The sequence below is a fragment of the Manacus candei genome, unplaced genomic scaffold (assembly GCF_025592945.1).
Source record: "Manacus candei isolate 608988 ecotype Guabito, Panama unplaced genomic scaffold, ASM2559294v1 h1tg000159l, whole genome shotgun sequence".
Taxonomy (NCBI): domain Eukaryota; kingdom Metazoa; phylum Chordata; class Aves; order Passeriformes; family Pipridae; genus Manacus; species Manacus candei.
The window spans coordinates 1,044,383-1,060,820 of NW_026138207.1; the positions used below are offsets into that span (position 1 = coordinate 1,044,383).

The window sequence follows — 16,438 nt, forward strand, 5'->3', positions numbered from 1 at the left end:
TCATCTGATGGCTCCACTTACACAGCTCAGAGAGATAGGGTGCAGGAAGTGACACTGCAAATTCATTGCTACTATCCTAGGAGCATCACTGCAGGGGGGAAGTCCTAGACAATTGCTGCTGTAAGGGTGAGCTTCGTGAGGTGAAATAAATCAATGAATAATTACTGCCTCTGATGGCAGTGGCAGCCAGCAGCAGGACTAAGAGGGTGAGACAGGCAGCAGCACTAATAGACTGGGGGAATCCTGTCTTGACAGTTTTCAGCCTGCTCCATTTCTTTCAGCAAATAAGATGCATCTGTTTGCCTCCAGCTCTCAGTAGACAAAGTAAACAGTCATGCTACAGGAGGTCATGGTGTGACTTCATGTGAGTAAACTGAACCACTCTGAAGCAATATGCATTTTCCAGTGAAAGGGCACCCAAGACAACATGTGCTGAGGGTAGCTAGCAAATGCCACAGAAAAGGGATGTCTCAGCACTAAGAGCAAAACAGGAAACACCAAGTATAATTGTCAAGGTGCAACAAAACAGTGAACACTAGAGCCAAAATAAAACGACCCATTCTCATTTAAACTCCTCTCCCCTTCCTTCTTCAAAAAATATCTGCAAAATTTCTGCCATATTTTTCCCCCCTCACTTCACAATGTCCACTTGCCACTGTAAATGTAACAAATATCTAGGGTCAGCCACGAGGATTCAGTATATTCCTGACTTTCCCAAGAAAGAATGAGAGCGCAGATCAGAAATCCATTCTGTCTGCAGCATCTTGTCTTTTATATGCTGGTTAATAGGATCCATCAGTACTCTCTTATTCACGTGTATAATAATAAACTGCTTGATTTGAAATTCCCATTTTGCTGTATGCTAGTCATAAGTTTCAAGGAAATTGAGCTATTTAGCTTTTAGATTTCATGGTAGTCCAGATACAAAAAGCTTCTCCTCCTGTACTGCATTAATTTATCTGCCATAATTTATGTGGCTTCCTTTTTTTAAGTTGCTGATACAGTGTGAGTAGCTGTGGATCTTGATACCTAAACTTGTGTATTGATTATTGATTACAGAAAACCATGTTTTCTATGAACAACAAAATAATGTTTGATGTTATACTGAGGTTGTTTCAAATTTAGAACTGAGATACATCCTGCCTAGATTGTGACACTGAATTTCCTCAGCTAAGAGCTCGTCCTTAGGTGTCTGTTTAATTAAAGAAAATAAATGTGTGCCTTGAAAGAATGGTCATGTCAAGTCAGATCAAGAGGAGTGTATTACTTCCATTTATACCAGAGCAAAACTAGGGAGAACTTGCTCTCCCTATACAGTCAGGATGAAGCCTTCAAATGTGGCTTCAGGAGAACTGTGTAGTGCTCCACTAGTCCCATCTGATCTGAGGCAGTTTTTGTTCCACAGTTTTCTTTTTTTTTCTGAGATGGATTAATATTGACCACTGATTTCTGATTGTGGTAACTAGCTGTCAAGATGAAGGGCTATATCTGTTTCGTTAAATGAACCAGTGCCATGAAATATCCTTGGTATGGCAGCTCAATCCTTTGCACATTCAAAGTGCTAGAGCAGTCCCTGGCATCGTTTGGGACCTGGCAGGCTGGCTCCCTTCCAGGAAGATCTGGACATGGTTCAGGAAACGACACAGGCCAGGGACTATTCACAGTAGATGATTTGGATGCAACCTCTCTGCTGTGGAGGGCAAGAAACTGTAATAGCACAGATATGGGTCCCTTACCATATGCCTCAGGGCCAGAGAACAGTTATGATCACGTTTGAATAACCAGATTAGACAAAGCAAGAGTCCCTCTATATTTACCCTATAGGAGTCCCTTGGTGCTTTGGCCGTGCTGCACAAAGCACCCAAGGTAAGCATGAATGTGATCCAAAACCTGCTGAAAGCAGTGGAGGCTTTCTGTTGTTAATGATGACTTTTCAGTCAGATTGTAAATGAACTCTAAATGTTATAAGAAGTATTTGGAAAAAAACATGGGGACAGAAATACATTATAAGTATATCTCCATTTAAAGAAAGGAGACCAAAGCAAGGACTTTGACAGAAAAGAAAAATACAACCCAACCGGGTGAGTTACTGCTGGGCCTTTAAAGCATACTAGTTTTTCATGTCTTGCTGCACAAACAGTCTGTCATGATTCCACCTAAATGCTGATAGCAATCATTGATTTATACTTTGCTTTAGACTTTGTTAAATAGGCTAAATGTATAATTTCTGTAGAAAACTAATAGCTTCTCAAAATATTTCAGTATTGCGATTTAATCTGTCATCTGAATAGAGCCTGTACTGGCTCATTTTCTAATTTGGTGATAAAGCATTAATTCAGCCTAAATGCTATTTATGAAATAACTATGATGTTTGGGATCATACATTTTATGTTTGAGGGAAAAAAAGAGCTTTATAATCGGGTATTTGAAAGTCATGGCTCAATTAAAAGAGTTTAAGTTATTCTTTTGACAAAAAGTTCTATGGCAGACTTTCTGTGTATTGATTTCTTTTAAAAGTGATATAATGACTCAAAAAGGGGGGGAAGCAAATACATTAATTTCCATAATTGCCATATTCTAAATTCTTTTTTACAAAATAAGTGAAAACCTGTCCATATGGTGCCTTATGACCTTGTCATGAGTTTTAAACTTGGTCTCTTCCAAGAACGTTAAGGATAACAAGCAAATGTGGATTTCATGAGCTGCCTCTTTTGCATACTGTTCCTATTACACTTTTCAAGTAATGTTGATGTAATTAATTATGTATTTGTTGGAATATGGAGCTTGCTTGTAAGGAAATAACTGTTACACTTTGATTTGTTATACTCTGATTAAAAGCGCTGTACATATGATTGCTTCCAGCTAATAACTATGCTACAGCATAGCTGAGGGGCAAATGATGCCTTCCATCCAAATATCCATACATCCTTGTAGTCTATACATAGTCATTAACTGCAAGATTAGTCAGAGTAGAACTTGTCTGAGTCAGAGATATCTTTTCGGCAAAGTCAGTTTACTGAAATAATAGTCCAAATGCTGTTCACTTTTCAGAATCTTTAGGTTTTCACTTAAAGGTTGTATTCCTTTTATAATCATGAACTCCCACCATGCTCTTACAGCTGATACCTGTCTGTAGCTAGTCTCTCGCAAGGAGGTATGGATGTCTCTTCAAATAACATCAAATACTAGCTGGAAACTGTTAGAGATGCTGTTACTTTAAAAAAAATAAATATTGAAATCTGATAAGTAATCCATCCATCTATTAAGAACAGCAGATCACAAGTCTGAACAAAATCTAACATTCAGCATGTTGGTGAAAATGTTCGACCATAGTAACCATTGTGCATTTTTCCTGTCTTCTAAAGTATTTCTGATAGTTTCAGAAAGTCAATAAGGGATAAGAGAGCAGTGCATATATGCATATCTGCAGGATTTCATGGCAGCAAGGGCAAGTTGACATTAATGTGGAGAAAAGTCCAAATTTCTTATGTTAGGTTACTAAGAAAACATGAGGGTAAAAAAAATGGTCTGCATTTCAGACCAATACTTGACAGATAAAATAGGAATCAGTAGGAATTTTAAATAGAAATATTATGATAAGAAGTCAGGAAACACCTTTGTTATGCTCACAGATATTTTGGATAGTGAGGAGGCAGGACAGAGAGGGATACCCCTACGCTGAAGATCAAGTCAGGGCCTTCTGGCATGTCTAATGAAAAAGCAAATGCAAAGTACTGCAACTGGGAAGGTATTACCTCTTACAATGACATAGGCTGGGATCAGGCTGTCTGAGGAGCAGCCCTGGGAAAAGGGTGCTGGGGGCCCTGGGAGCTGGGCAGGAGCCATCAGTGAGACTTAGTGTCAGAGACAGCCAGTAGCACCCAGGGCTGTGACCTCCACTGAACCCTCTCCAGTAGCTCCTTGTCTCTTTTGTACTGGGGAGCCCAGAACTGGACACAGTAAATGCTCAGGGCTGAAGTGTGGTTCTGTAAGCACAGACTGGGGAGGGGATGGAGAGGAGGCAGCCAGGCCCTTCACAGCCGTGCATGGCAGGGCAGCAAGGTACAGCAGGCAGGAACTGAAATGAGAGAGGTTCACTCTGGGTGCTGAAACCTTTCCCATGAGGACAGGCAGGGCAGGGGCAGGCAGACAGAGAGGCTGCACAAGGAGGTTGGGCAGTCTCCATCCTGGGAATTACAAGACCTGGCTGGGCAAAGCTCTGAGCAACCTGGTCTGACCTCACAGCTGGCCCTGCTTGGAGTAGAGGTGCACAAGGGACCTCCTGAGGTCCCTTCCTCTGAATTTCACAGTGATCTTAGGTTAAGTTTTGCGTCACTGGGACAGTACACTGCTTACATCTGACTAAAGCATCCTCTTATTATCCTATTTATAGAAAAGATTCTCTTCAGAAAGTCACCCATTTTACACAAAGTCCAAAATAAATGAACAGTACTTTTTTGCTAGGATTACACTCTGGCTTCTCCAGTAGTCTGTTAGAAGCTTGCCAACATACACAGTTACACTTTTTCTGTAGACTCACATTAATCTGCTCCAAAAAGGAGCTGAAGTTGCCTATATATAGGAAATTAGTTCAAGTACCTTTATATAATACAGATATTTTGAAATAAAGTATAGGGGTTTTTTTTCACCCCTAAGACCAGTTAAATAAGGCACTATGAAATATATTTTCTCTATACAGTTTTCTGTTTAGAAACTAGAGGTGTGCATTTCTTACAATGACTGTAGAGCACATGGGATAACAGATTTCTGTCTAGATAACTGTCCCAAAAGATACGCTGCATATATGTCCACTACTTATTTCTGCCAGTTTAGGATGATATTTTAGCTCAGTAGTATCTATCCACGATATTTTTTGGTATTTCTTCCTAGAGATACAAAGGAGAAAAGATAACTATTTTTTTTTCCAAGAGTGCTCCATGAATGCCACAAAAAGGTATCAATGTACCTATGAAACAAAAGGCTTCTACAAACAGAAATGCAGGAAAAAGTCCTTCTACTTGCTCATTCGCAAATGAATTGCAGATGTCAGGTAAATCAATAAATCTTTTGGATATCAAGAAAAATAAGGATCCCAGCCACTTCCCCCGAGATTCTTTATGTAAAAGGTGGCACAATAACTATGTAGGTGGATTATGATCTATAGGCAAGTGCACTGACTATTAACATCTAGAAGTGACATTTCCTTTTCAGACAAATTTAAAATGAGCTGCAAAGATGTGTTTTGCAGTCAACTTGCTTGTAAAAAAACTAAATCAGGCATGCTCTTATAATTGTACTGTATGCATTTTCCAGCTCAGACTCTGGTCTCTGCCTCCTCTCCCAAGTCAATTACTGTGGGTAGAGCTGGCCTAATTTTTTAAATGCATAGCACATTTGCCTAAAGATGCATTTTATGAAACAGTGCCACTGAAACAATCCAATCAGATCTGGCAAAAAATAATGATCAGGGAATGAGGGCAAGAAAGGGAGGAAAAAAAAAAACAAAACACCCAAAACAACCAAACATTGAAATGTTTATTCTAACAGCTTGAAAATTAGCTTTTTGACTTTTTAAGACAGTTTTTTTGTTAGACAAGGAAATCTTAAGAAGCATTAGAGTTAGATAACTGAAATCTAAACCAAAATAAGAAAGCCCTTTTGAAAGAAGTGAAACATATTGAGTTAACCAGGATGAATTTATAGTTTTCATTTCATTAATTAATTTTTTAAATGTTGGTACTTTGTAAATGAGGTGGATTTTTTTTCAGTTCAGGCATAAAAATGAAAAATTAACTGCACAACTTTGGCTTGGAAAAATCTGCAGGTAAAGTATCCATTACCTGGTGAAAAAATGTTTTTCCTTCCCCTTGAAAAATGTTCATGTGCTCAAGATTTATAAGAATATATCATATCTTTGGGAGAGCTGAGGATGTTATTTGAAGTATGAATGAATGCTATAATGTTGGTTTTAATAGGTAATCTTTTGACCTCCACTGGTTCCTGCTGTCATTATGACAAAGCTTAAATAAACACAACTAAAATCAAGGAATAACTCTTTGAGAGCTGTCATAGAAGAGAAACTTCCATTTTAGAGTGTTACGGGAGGACCTCTGCACCCAGGTCAGCCATAATACGTCAGCCCAACACCTAAGGCCAGCTCTCAGAGGGGATGGAAAGAGTTTGGAAAACTGAAACAGAGCATTGAATTCAGCTTTGTCTTCCATGAATCAAACCTGACTATCACAAGGAAAGAATATGCATATATGTTCCATACAAAAAAAAAAAATAGCCAGGGATACGAGTACTGCAGTGAGGGGTTCCTCTTGCTATCTCCATCCCTTCACAGTCTTGCCTTCCGGCTCTGAACCTGTTTTAGGCCCCTGAACTCCAGTGGGGAGTTCAGCACCAAGCACCACTCAGGCATAGCCTGTGGCAGAGCCCTGTTTCTTGTGGTGCACTGGGCTGACAAAGCCAGGCAACCTCAGAGCCAGCTCCAGGCACTTTGCTGTGAGCTGTTCTGCTTTGTGGGGATGTGCAATCAGTCAGAGGGGGAAGAAGAAAAAGGTTTTGTTTTGTCCTTTTCTTTGAACAAATGCGTGTGCATCATACAAAGCTTAGGAATTCCTATAGGATCAGACCTCCTCTGATGTCTTGAAGAAATTTAACTAAAAGGCTCTGACATGAAAACCTGTAACTTTATAGAAAATGACAACTGATGGCTGGGAAGCCCTGAGGCTGGGTAAAAAATGGCCATGGGGAGGCTGTGCTGGGAGGAATATTGCTACGTATGGTTTCATCTCAAAAGCCATTTTATTTCATGTGGGAGGAGATAAAAGAAAAAAATAACCCCATGTTATATCTGTTGCTCATATCACCTAATGCAATGATGAAAGGTGTTGCAGTGATGACAGTTGTATGTAAACTCCTGTGCATATAATATAGTAGAATCTAAAATAGAGACAATACAAACACTTGCTGAGTTTTATCCACTAATATTTATGTGGAAAGAAAGAATATAAATGAAATTTTGTAATGATATTCACTTCCATAAGCTCTAAAAGGCTACAAATGGAACACTAGCAAAAAAAACATAACAAAACGAAACAGAACAAAAAAAACACCCTGCAAAAATCACTGACTTAAACCTTCCACAATCATCACTGGACTTGTGAATTTAGTGCTTAATTAAATTAATTTGATTTTTTTCTGCTTACATGTGAAAGCCACTAGTTAACAGGAGGCTGACAAGCATTTTCTCTGTTTGTATCAGGTGCTGAAACTAATCTGAACTTGAGAAGCAGAGAAGATCCAAATACATCAGATACTGGATCAGAAACGCAGGATAAAAATGCAAATAACCATGGAACCCAGTCATCTAATCCACTGTCCAGTTTGGTGACTGCTGAAAATGGAAATTCAGTATCAAATGGTAAGCAGTTTCTAATCCCAAAGCTCTTCTAACATAAAATTGCTGAAATGTTTGCTTGAATGAGCTTTTTAAGATATACTCAGGCTGGAATCTTCTGAGTTGTGAAATATCTGTGTTTCTGAAACTGGCTTAACTTGGTATGTGTGAACTGATAAGCCCCTCTCCAATACAAGCTGAATGTGAAGAAAGTAAAACAGCTTGTGTTGAGGAATTTGTAATTAGTTCAGCTCCAAGTCTATAAGCAGCCTAAGGCATGGAGGACTTAGATTTAAGATTCTGATCCTATAATCAATATAAATGGGATAGAAAATGGAAAATCAGGATCTCCCTTTGTTATAGGTGCCTTACTAGTGAATGATAAATTGTTTATCATTGCAATACAAAATGGTGCAAGAGTAGTGACAGAAAGAATGAAATCTTTCAAGGTCTTATAAGCATAAATCTTAAGGAAACAACACTCCTGTGAGTTCAGATTTTTAATAAAAAATTAAAATTTTTCATTTTTTATAACATTCTTTTTAGTTTATTTTTAGTATTAGGAGTAACACTTTTCTACAGCTCTGTACTATCAAACTATGACTTTTCCACCACAAATCTTCCATCCTTATCAGAGTTCTTAGTCTGAAAGAAAGAACATTTACCATTTCTTGTACAAACACATAAAGTAATTAGAAAGCCTGTAATAACCTTTGGTGTCGTAATGCTGAAAGTTGTGATCCTACATCATCCAAAACAACAGATCCTTTTGTGGGAGACTCTCGAAACACTGCAGGTAAAAGTTACTGAAATTTGTTGTCATTTTCAGCTAGCGTCTAATAGGATATAGAGAAATGTTTAATCATCAATTTAAAACTTTAAATTTGATAACTATAGTAAGTGACTGAGATGACCCAACTGTTGGTTAGCAAAGGGGAGATATTACCCAGCTATGTGACAGTTCTATACGCCCAGTGGAGTGTGTTGTAGAGGTGCTTACTCTGTGTAACCCAAGTGAAAATTAGAGTAGTTATTACATAGATAAGACACGCACTTTGCACTGTGCTCTTCATGCAGCTCTTGGCACTTTACTGTCCCTTGAAGGAAGCCTCCCTGGTTATTCCTCTTCATTTACATCTGAAGTCCACTGCTTGTGTATGGAGATCCATGTGAATGGACTCCTATATGGTTTATACAGATTGGCATCAGAGTGACTGTAAGAGCCTGTCTGTTTCCCCAAAACCCCCAAGCATTATTCAGGTAAGGGGATTAGTCCTGTCTAATTCCAGTTGTCAAGAAGGCAGCCATTCATCTGCCTGAACAGGTCACCTGTGGGCTGCAGTCTGCTACACAGCCTCTTGAAACTTGCTACCAGATCTAAGCTCATCAGGCAAGAAGCCATGGAATGGGAGAGGTATCATAGCAGACCTGACATCATAACCTGACAGCAAAGAGGCGTGTCACCATGACACAGGCTACATGCTGCTGAGAACAGAGCCCTACATCTCGCCTTTCCTGGTGATGCCTGTTTCACAGGCGTATATCTGCCATAAATCATCTACATATATGTCTGCCAGTGTATCAAGTGGAGCTGATCAGTAAATGCAGCCTGTGTGTGAATGCAGAAACATGAAGGTTTGAGGGCTGATGAATGACCATGGTTGCAAAGACCCAGAGACTCTGTGGTGGTGGTGTTTTTTCAAATATGGATGTTGGAGGCCAGGAGGTGCAGAGTCTCCAATTGCATGGTAGCAGAGCTTATGAAACTGGAGGTTCTCTGGAGCCACAGAACCATGTCTGTGGTCCAGTGATTTAGATCTCAATATCTGAGATGCAATTTATTTATCTGTAGAATTCTAAGAGGAGTATCTGAGAATAGGAAAGAAATGGGGAACAGAAAGTACAGGAAGAAGATCAGAGATTTGGTGTGGGATCTTCCTTTGAAGCTATATAGAAAAGGCATTACAGGGAATAAGTGGGTGAAGGATTGGGTTTCTAGTTTGAATGCCTAGGAAAAGACTACTTTCTTGATTATGTGGAAAAACGGCATATGTTTCTTTCTTTTCACTTCTACAGTTAGAGGTTATTGATTGACTCATATTCCTTACTGTCATTTTCACCACCACATATAATTGCAGCAATAATGTATAGCAAGCATGATTTTGCCAAAAAAATGCCAAATTAGGCTTACTTTTGGTAATCTGAGAATAGTTGCAGGAAAGCTGAATCCAAATGTTGTAGTTTGTGCTCAGACTGAACCCTTGATTAACTTAGGTTCTTGTAATTCTGTCCCTGGCCCTGCTAAACTGATGATTTCAACCTTGGGCTGAATTAAGCAAGGTCTTATTCAATGCACAGCTGTGGTATCCTAATATTTACTTAGGTGTACATAATGGAAAGCTCTTGGAATGTAATCAACTACTTCATTTATCTTTCCAAACTCTACCAAGCCTTTGCTTGCCATGTCTGTGACAATGTGCTGTTGCTGTACATGGAAACTTTACTTATTTGATAAGACCTCTTATCAAACTGCTTTTTACAGAAATAAACATAAAGTCATTGATAACTTGATTCTTAGCTCAAGGCTGTCATGGATGGTAGATCCTAAAATGTATTAATATAGTGTAAAAGCAATAACTTTTTCATAACATGTGGCCTGGCCTAGGAAAGTATTTTTATTCATTTCTAGTGCTCTAAAATTGTGCAAATATTTTACATTCTACCTTTTATTTGAATTAAATGAATAACACCTTCCCACCCCAGCCAGCAATGACCCTCACTCTAAGATCACTGTGCAAAGGTGTTTGTTTCTCTTGACTACAGAGGGAGAGTACCTGGCTCTTTTACGCTGGACGACTGGTCGTTACACAGCTAAATTTTGGGCAGCTAATTCCCACATCAAGAGTGCACAATAAGTACAAGAATTACAAAAAAAAGTTCTGTACTGAGGAGATGAAGTTTTAAGTCCTGGACCTAATATTGACTTCCTGTGTGACATAGAGATATTATTTGAGAGCAGACCACAGGCTTGGTTTTTGTTCCCTTTGCATTATTTCTGCAATGAAAAGGAGCCAGGGAAAGAGGAGCCAGGGATTTCCATATTGCAGAAGGAATCCCTGGCCAACATATAGGTAATGTGTTATTTGTAGACTCTTCCTTGCTCCTTCTTGTAAACCAGCATGCTACGATGCTATTCATACTTAGTAAACAATAATCGTTCCAGTTTCAGTAAGCATGGAAATAGTAAATATCCAGGCAAATGTGTAACTTTTTTTTGTTCTTTCCTTAGTAAAACATGTCAAGGTCTTTTGAATCTTATACTGAAATCAGCTAATGCAGAAATCTCAGGTTATAAATGAGTATTCTTCTGTTTTAGGTTTACCAGAGGAAAATGAATATTCAAGATTGTCTGCCAGCACTACAGCAGGCTCATCAATTCACAGACACAGGGAGAGCCACACTAGTCAGGTAAATATTTAATTGATGGTTTCTAGAACCAGTTAAAAGAATCATAGTAGCTGCATGTTGAAAGCTATCTTGATTCAAATTTGGGTGTTGGCATTGAAAAATGCAGATTTCTTTTACAGGTTTGTATTGAGCTAAGGACAATAATCAATTTACTGTTAACTGTTTTTTGCTGGAAGAGTGATCATCCTAAAAGGTTCTCATAGTAGAGTTCAAAGTTTATGAAACATACTGTTGCTGTTTGTGAGGATGCTGTTTTTAGGCAGGAAATATGTCTCTTCACCCTGAGAGGACAAAGATGTTATCTGTCTCAAGATATTCATTCATACCAGAAATAGTTGCACGATAATGAACCTTATAAGAATAAATGCATAATTATGTCATCCTTTTGTATACAAAAGCAATGAAGACTTTAAAAATAGTCTTTAAAATTTTTATATAAATATCAATAATTAATAAAATCAAAATATCTATCAGTTAAAACAGCAGTAAGTACTAAACTAGTTTGAAGCTTGCACTGGTTCTCTTAAAATTTCTATTTAATTAATGCAATTTTAAAATTACAACATAGAATTAAGTTTGATGGGTGTTAAGTGAACAAAAAGGAATAAAATTTGTCATAATATATTCTCTTCATTCTTTTCTTCAGCATTTTATATATAATGTGAACCACTTTACTTTTAAAGTAGCCGATTCAGGCATGAAGGCATTCAAAAATTTTATTATTATATTATATTATTTCACTTAAATGGCATTAGTGTATTCTCCTGTTGTCATTATGTCTTCAGTCCACTTTTCTAAAAAGGTAGTCCCAAGCAATTTTTTTTTATTTGAGATGACTGTAAGAAGTTTACAGTAAAGCTAAATATTGTCCAAAGAGGAAACAAATTGGAACTGAGATGCCTTTTCACAACAGAAACCTGTCATTAAATAATTGTACAAGTTCCAAACTATTTTACCAGAAGGTAGGGAAAGTGCTTTATCACATTTAAAAGTTACTTGTTCTCTGTAGGGGATAGCTGACATTTCTTAACAACAAAATACTGGCCCTAATCAAGTTAAACAAATATTTGGTCATTGACTCCAGAAGGAGTGAGATTCAGCCTTCAAAATTATACTCGGTCTCAATTTAACTTTGAAAAACAATAGATTTCGACTCAGTAAATTTGTGAGCAAACTAGTACAAAAGTTTTCACTTTTTGTTTTTCTTCCCTACTGTCAAAAGCACGTAACTACAGCACCTATTCTGAGTTGAAAGATTGTGCCAAGACAGCACTCAGCACTACACTTAATCTCTTCAGACACATAAGTAAGGCCAGCCAGAGTTGCCCTGGCATACGTAGAAACTTACCCAGCTTGCACACAGTAACAAATTTTTTTCCATCGCCATACTTCTCAGACTCTCAAAAATGGATTTTGGCTGTGTTGTGAAAAAATACTTACAGGTCTGCTGTCTCCAGATCAGTATACTGGATGAGGATATGGGATTATGAAGATGACTAGAGGCAGTGTATTCAGTTGGCTCTATTACCTTTTTAATGATCAACCAAATATTTATTAGGTATGAGAGTGGCCAAAGAGCCCTTTCTAGCAAATGAAAGGGCTGACACTGCTGGAGTTTTAAACTTCACACAGTGAGATGCTTTTGTCCTGAAGCACCTTACAACTCTGTTGCTAATCAGCTTGCCTGGGATCGAGAAGGATCATGTTTAAATTACTAAATCAGTGCAGTACAAGGAGAGTTAGATGAACTAGGTATAGGGGAGCCATTATTTTCTTCTTATCTCTGCAGATAGAAACTGTGAAGTTCGTAATAAGTACTAATTAGTAACTTAAGAATTTTTAGAATCTTTAGTAATTTAAATGTTTTATTTTAGAAGCAAGTTGTTAACCATTTACAAACTTGTATTTTTTTATTTTTCCAAAAGTACTTGCCAAAACCTGAATACAATTTCATTTTAGTATTTTGAAATGCCACTTTTCAGTAAATAGTTGTTTTGCCAAAATATTTCACAGATTTTTAAAATAGATTCCATGCAATGCACTCAGAATTACATGCAGAGACAATCCTTAAATGCAATCTCAGAAAGAACTGTGACAAGTTTAGAGAAGAAATCTGCAGTTCTGTGATTTTTGATGCAATTGGTTTAATGAATAAACATCTTCCAAAATGGTGTTGCCAAAAGAAAAAGAAAAAAATCTTCTTTCCATAAAAAAAAAAAAATCTTAAAAAAGTCTGTGCTCACAGGGCTGAGAATTCTTACTGTGAAAAGCTTTCCTCACCATTTCCAAAACATGGCATATATTTGAAAATGATTGGGTTTAATTACGGTTGACATTTCTTAGCATGCTTCTAGTGACTCTAACAGCATACAAGCCTATTGTAAAAGTCTTTGCCAGGCTTCAGTGCAGTAACCTTATCACTTTAAGTAATTCTTGCACAGACGTATGAAATAGGACATATTATTTCACAGATCTGTAAAGGTACTGATTGACTAATTGCTCCAAAGAGACAAACTTAGACTGGGTCCTTGGATTTCTTGGCAGACACTGTCACTTTAGCTAAAGGAAACTGGTCCATTAACTTTCAGGGGCTTCAGTATTTACGGGTTTTTTTAATATCTCCCTGCTAGTTCTTCGCTGAAGTGACAGGAATTATTTTCATTTTTGTCACAGGATCTCAAGGCTCATATGCATTCAACTAAAGTTTAGGCATTGTGGCTTACAGTACCATCATGTTGTCACATCAGGTGCTAACTACTTGCATCACTGCCTGATATGTCCTGCACACTGCAAACCTACACACTTCAGAGATAAATTCTTCAGCTCAATATCTGTCAAATGCAGCAGAAGGATCAATCTTTTAACAAACACTTTTGAAAGTAATTTTGAAAGTAATTTCAAAATATCCTGCAGATGTGAACTCAGAATCTTAACTGATCATCTCTAAAGTGAAGTCTGCTGAAATAAAAAGAAAAAAAAAAATCACCGTTGGCCATAAATGTTAATTTTCCGGGGCAGTGGTTACTTAAAGAGCAATTTTTACCAAATGAAAAAGGACAAAAATTAGAAAAAAAAGTTGTTAAAATACTCATTGGAAAGTTATGGAATAAAATTCTTCTTTCTTCTGTTAGAAAAAGCAGAGGAATATTGAAATTAAAGTTTAATTTTTGTCTCATCAGAAATGAAAGAAGATACATCAAAAGAAATATGTCTTGCATGTCAAAAGAACAACAAACTATTGGGGCATTAAACTAATACCTTTTCCTTCATATTGTTTTCTGACTGTACTGTTGTAGATTTCCAAGCATTTATACCTAAGGTTTCAAATAATTCCACATAAAAACATAAAAACCTAACATCTGATATAACTCTGTAGCGTCATCTTCAGCCTTAATTAAGATAAAAATTGAACCACAGGACTTCCAAATAAACCTGAATCTGTAGTCTCAAATTTTCATACCGTAATTTCCTTCCAGAGGCAAAAAAAACTCTCCAAAAGGAAAGACATGTTTCTTCTGGTCATTTGTGCCATAATCTTGCTTAGGAAATTTTGTTATGACTAAGAGTCTTTTCTATTCAGTCACACTCCAGGAAGTTATCCTAAAGCACAGTGGAAGCACCACAAATGTTGAAATTGCTTAGCAGGGTCTAAAACCCAAAACCTCCTCTAAAATAAAAAAGCTTTATAAAATATTACTTCTGTGGTCTTTTTCTTTTACACATTTCTCAGTTCCTTAGCCAGTCCAGTGGGCTCTCTACTCCAGACTGTATTTAGTGCTTCCTCTGTTCTCAATAGCTGCTATGAGTGTCTATGTTTAAAAGGTAGAGTATAAAAACCATTGAAATATATAAATTCTTTGGAGCGTCAGCAACAGCAGCAAGATGAAATAGAGTCAATAAAAGTAAGCTTATATATTTGGCACCTCACACAAAAGCTAAGCAGCCCTGTCATCTTCTTTTTCAGACCCAGGACTGTATTTTTTTTTTTTTGCTTTTGCTGTTGGTAAAAATATTTTAAAGTTGTTATTAGAATTCTCTACAAAGTGGGAAGTGGTGTAAGAAAGATATAGTGGAATGAAGAGAAACAGGCCAGCTGAAAGATACTTTTTTTCTTATGTGGGCAGCAAGAAGCAACATGGTCTGCCTGTAACAGGATGAGATGGACAACCTGGAGATAATGAACAGATGGGAAGTGAGGGGCAGATTAAAGACTAGAGTGATAATAAGCATGTGTGTGGGGCGGGAGTGGGGAGTAAAGCAGGCACTAGATAAAGGATGATTCAGATAAGTAAGGTTGGAAGAAGGATAAAATTACAGAGAGAGAAGACAAATAAGAAAATGGAATAAAGTATTTAGAAAGAGGAAAGAAAGAAGAGCCAGAAAGAAGGAACAGACTCAGAGAAGTGAAAAAAACAGCTAAAAGGAAGATAAGAAAAAAAAGGAGGGAAAGAGAACAGGGTGATGGACTAAAAAGAGGGAGGGACTAAGAAGAAAAAAAGTAGGTCTATGTTACAGATATGATATTCATCTTCATACACATATCAATATGATCTTTTATATTCCACAAAATACAAATAACTGTAAATAATTGCCTATATCTATAGAGTTGCATTCTATGCAAATTGAATCATAACCATAGTCTCTTGAAGATTCAACTATTCTAGAAGAAAGGTAGAAAATTTCCTGTGGAAAGATGCAAAGTCTCTTTTCCGATCTGGCTTTGAATGGCTGAACATTGGCTTATTTGTAATCAGATGATGTCGCATGCATTCAGCGTCCCATGGAAATGCTCCCAGAACAAGACACAAATAAACAAGCAGCTTGCCATCCTAGTAGGTTAAGTAATATTAGACATACAACCCACCCTGGTGTAAGGTTTTGGTTACCCACTTCTGAAGCATGTTTTGTCTGTCGTGTTCAAAGAGGTGAGATAAAAAATGATGGTTATTTTTTCACATATGGTTATATTAAAAAATCTGCAGTTTATCTCTTCTATTTTGTTTAAAACCCATGGTGCAGGTTGGCAGATTGCAATAATATAGGAGCCAACATCTGACAATGTCAAATTGGAAATGTCTTTTCATATTCGTGAAGTATGTATTTATTGTTTCATTATGGCTTAAGCCATAGCTCTTATTTCATGAAATCTCATTGCTTTCAGCAGTCTCTTCCCTCAGAAAGAGCTGCATATTCATTATAGTTTCAAGGGCCTTCTTTGTTCCTACATGATTTAGTATTTGTTGCCAATCATTTCTTTTGTTGACTGTTCAAAAGTTTAAAAAATGAATAGTCAAGAATGCAGTGTGTTGCTATCCCCCATCCATTGCCACAGTTCTAAACACTGGGCTCTAACATTCATTATTTTTGTCTGTCATGTTTGCCTATTAGCTGGAAGTAGTCTTTGATCATCTTTGAAGCAAAAAGTGGCAATCAAACAAGTCTAGTGTAATAAAAAGATCACTAACACCTTTGTAAACACATAACATGCAAGAGAGGACATAGAATATAGTTATCATTGATCTGAGTCAGTATATCCTCCTGAATTGTGTTTTGTTTATTGTTTTG

The 16,438-nt window shown here is 37.2% G+C and overlaps 1 protein-coding gene and 1 long non-coding RNA gene across 5 annotated transcripts in view; one reads left to right on the forward strand and one right to left on the reverse strand.

The window, feature by feature from the left end:
- MYO16 (myosin XVI) overlaps positions 1-16,438 on the forward strand; it is a 355,407-nt gene that overhangs the window by 319,448 nt on the left and 19,521 nt on the right. For all 4 annotated transcript variants that reach the window (XM_051772798.1, XM_051772799.1, XM_051772797.1 and 1 more), the window contains exons 33-34: positions 7,271-7,429; positions 10,782-10,873. In XM_051772798.1, the coding sequence (XP_051628758.1) occupies positions 7,271-7,429; positions 10,782-10,873 (251 nt within the window). The remainder of the gene's footprint in view (positions 1-7,270; positions 7,430-10,781; positions 10,874-16,438) is intronic.
- Positions 8,117-8,788, reverse strand: LOC127463441 (uncharacterized). The gene is made up of 3 exons (XR_007900834.1): positions 8,735-8,788; positions 8,460-8,586; positions 8,117-8,195 (listed from the first exon to the last, which is right to left on the reverse strand). It is a non-coding gene; the product is annotated as an uncharacterized LOC127463441 (long non-coding RNA).